The following is a 1715-nucleotide window of genomic DNA, read 5'->3' as shown; positions in this document are numbered from 1 at the left end:
AAAGTCTAGGTAAATAGCCCAATGGTTTTTCTTTTAGAAATTATGTGCAGTCATGAACAGTGCACGGCAGACTTGCCTATTTACTATGAGGGGGATGAGGAACTAGGAATATTGTCAGGCAGAGGGGAGCGTAAGACACAGGCCTTGTTAGTGGGTCAGGGGCATCTTTATATAATGAAAAACACACATCATGGCTGCAAATTATGGCAGCTCTGGAAAGACCAAGTGCCCTGTGGGAATAGGGGAGGTAAGGAGTGTTTCCAGCCCCTCCCTGGGTATTGTTATCACACTATGTGATGTAATGGAGGGTCCTAGCTTCCAGGAAATCACCGTCTGCCTCGGCCTAAGCCACTTCTGTGAACTTGGACAACTCACTCAAATTTCTCTAAGTGCTTTCCACCTCCAGCTTCTAGAATTTGATTAATTAGGTGGACTGAGGTGCTGGAATCAGATCGCTCCTCTCAAGGACACCGGGACAGAATTTGGTTATCCATGGAAGGGGTAAGATCTTGCTATGATGCCCATCAAGGCTTCCCAGGGATGGGCTCGCCCCACTCTGCTGGAGCTCGTGACACGCAACTGCACCTTGAGGTGGGGGGTGGTAGCTCCTGCTGTGGGGGGACCTTGCCCTCTGCACTCCAGCAAGCGAGCTGCTGTGAGCACTGCCCAGGGGGTTTTGCCACAGACAGAACATGATGTGGACCAGTGCCTCCAGGCTTCCTCTTTTGGATCCCTCCATTTTTTTTTTTCAACCTAATACAAAAATATTAACACTTCTGGACATTATAGGCATAAGTTGTTATATCTCTACAATATAATAATTTATACTGTACAGCTATAACAGATAACAAAAGGTGCAATCCTTTTTAAAAAATCACACAGTTCACATGTTTTTATCATTTTATTTTTAAGTATAAACTTTTTAAACACTTTACATAAATTAACTCCTCTGAGACTAATATTTGATGTACAGTAAATTGTAATTCATATAAAAATCCATAAACAACTTGTCTCACATAATTTACAAAAAAATCAGGGTTTCCTTTGCTTATCAGTGACAAGGATTCTATTTGCCAGTTTTTCCCCAAGGCAAGCCACATCAGCATTGTAAAATCCATGATTAAATCCCCGCCGAAGCAGAAGTCACTGTGCCCATGTCCTTCTCCACAGCAGCACAGGGAAAGCAGCTGGCTTGTCTATGAACAGTAAGTTTGCCCCCCATTTAAAAATGAGCAGAGATCTCTATCACATCCTACGCACACAGACGACTTCCTGTAAGCAAAGGTCCACAATTCGGTCATATTTGGAAACACTGGATGCATTGTTTGCCCCCTTCGCTAAACACAATGCCTCAAAGGGACAGATGGCCCGGAGCACAATGTTCAGGCCTTTTCCCCTCCCCTGTATCATTGTTTTCTTTTAATGCTTCCAGTCCCACGGGGTGCAGCGAGATGCGTATGTAAACATATTCTTTAAAGCCGATCACCTGTCCGGTCATTCAGGACAAGAGCTGTCTTGGTGCGGTCACAGCAGTGTCGTCCTCCGGCCCGTGTCCGGCAGCCCTTGGCCCGGCCGTTACCTCTTGCCAATCTCGCTCTGGCGGAGGAACTGGACGTTGTTGGCGCTGTCGGCCAGCTCGGGGTACTGCTCCACCGAGAGCACGTAGTAGCCGTCGTAGCCCTGCACCTTGCCCGCGCTCAGCAGCTGCCGCTTCT

At 46.9% G+C, this 1715-nt stretch overlaps 1 protein-coding gene across 1 annotated transcript in view; it reads right to left on the bottom strand.

Annotated features, from left to right (window-relative positions):
- Positions 1-886: 886 nt before the first annotated feature.
- LOC103602687 (teneurin-3) overlaps positions 887-1715 on the bottom strand; it is a 23158-nt gene continuing 22329 nt past the window's right edge. The window contains exon 7 of the mRNA XM_008587120.1: positions 887-1715. Coding sequence (XP_008585342.1) covers positions 1576-1715 — 140 coding nt within the window. The 3' untranslated portion in view covers positions 887-1575.

Source organism: Galeopterus variegatus, unplaced genomic scaffold, assembly GCF_000696425.1.
Source record: "Galeopterus variegatus unplaced genomic scaffold, G_variegatus-3.0.2 Scaffold4254, whole genome shotgun sequence".
Classification (NCBI taxonomy): domain Eukaryota; kingdom Metazoa; phylum Chordata; class Mammalia; order Dermoptera; family Cynocephalidae; genus Galeopterus; species Galeopterus variegatus.
Note: the sequence above shows the minus strand (reverse complement) of the source record. Positions and strands in the feature narration are given on the sequence as shown.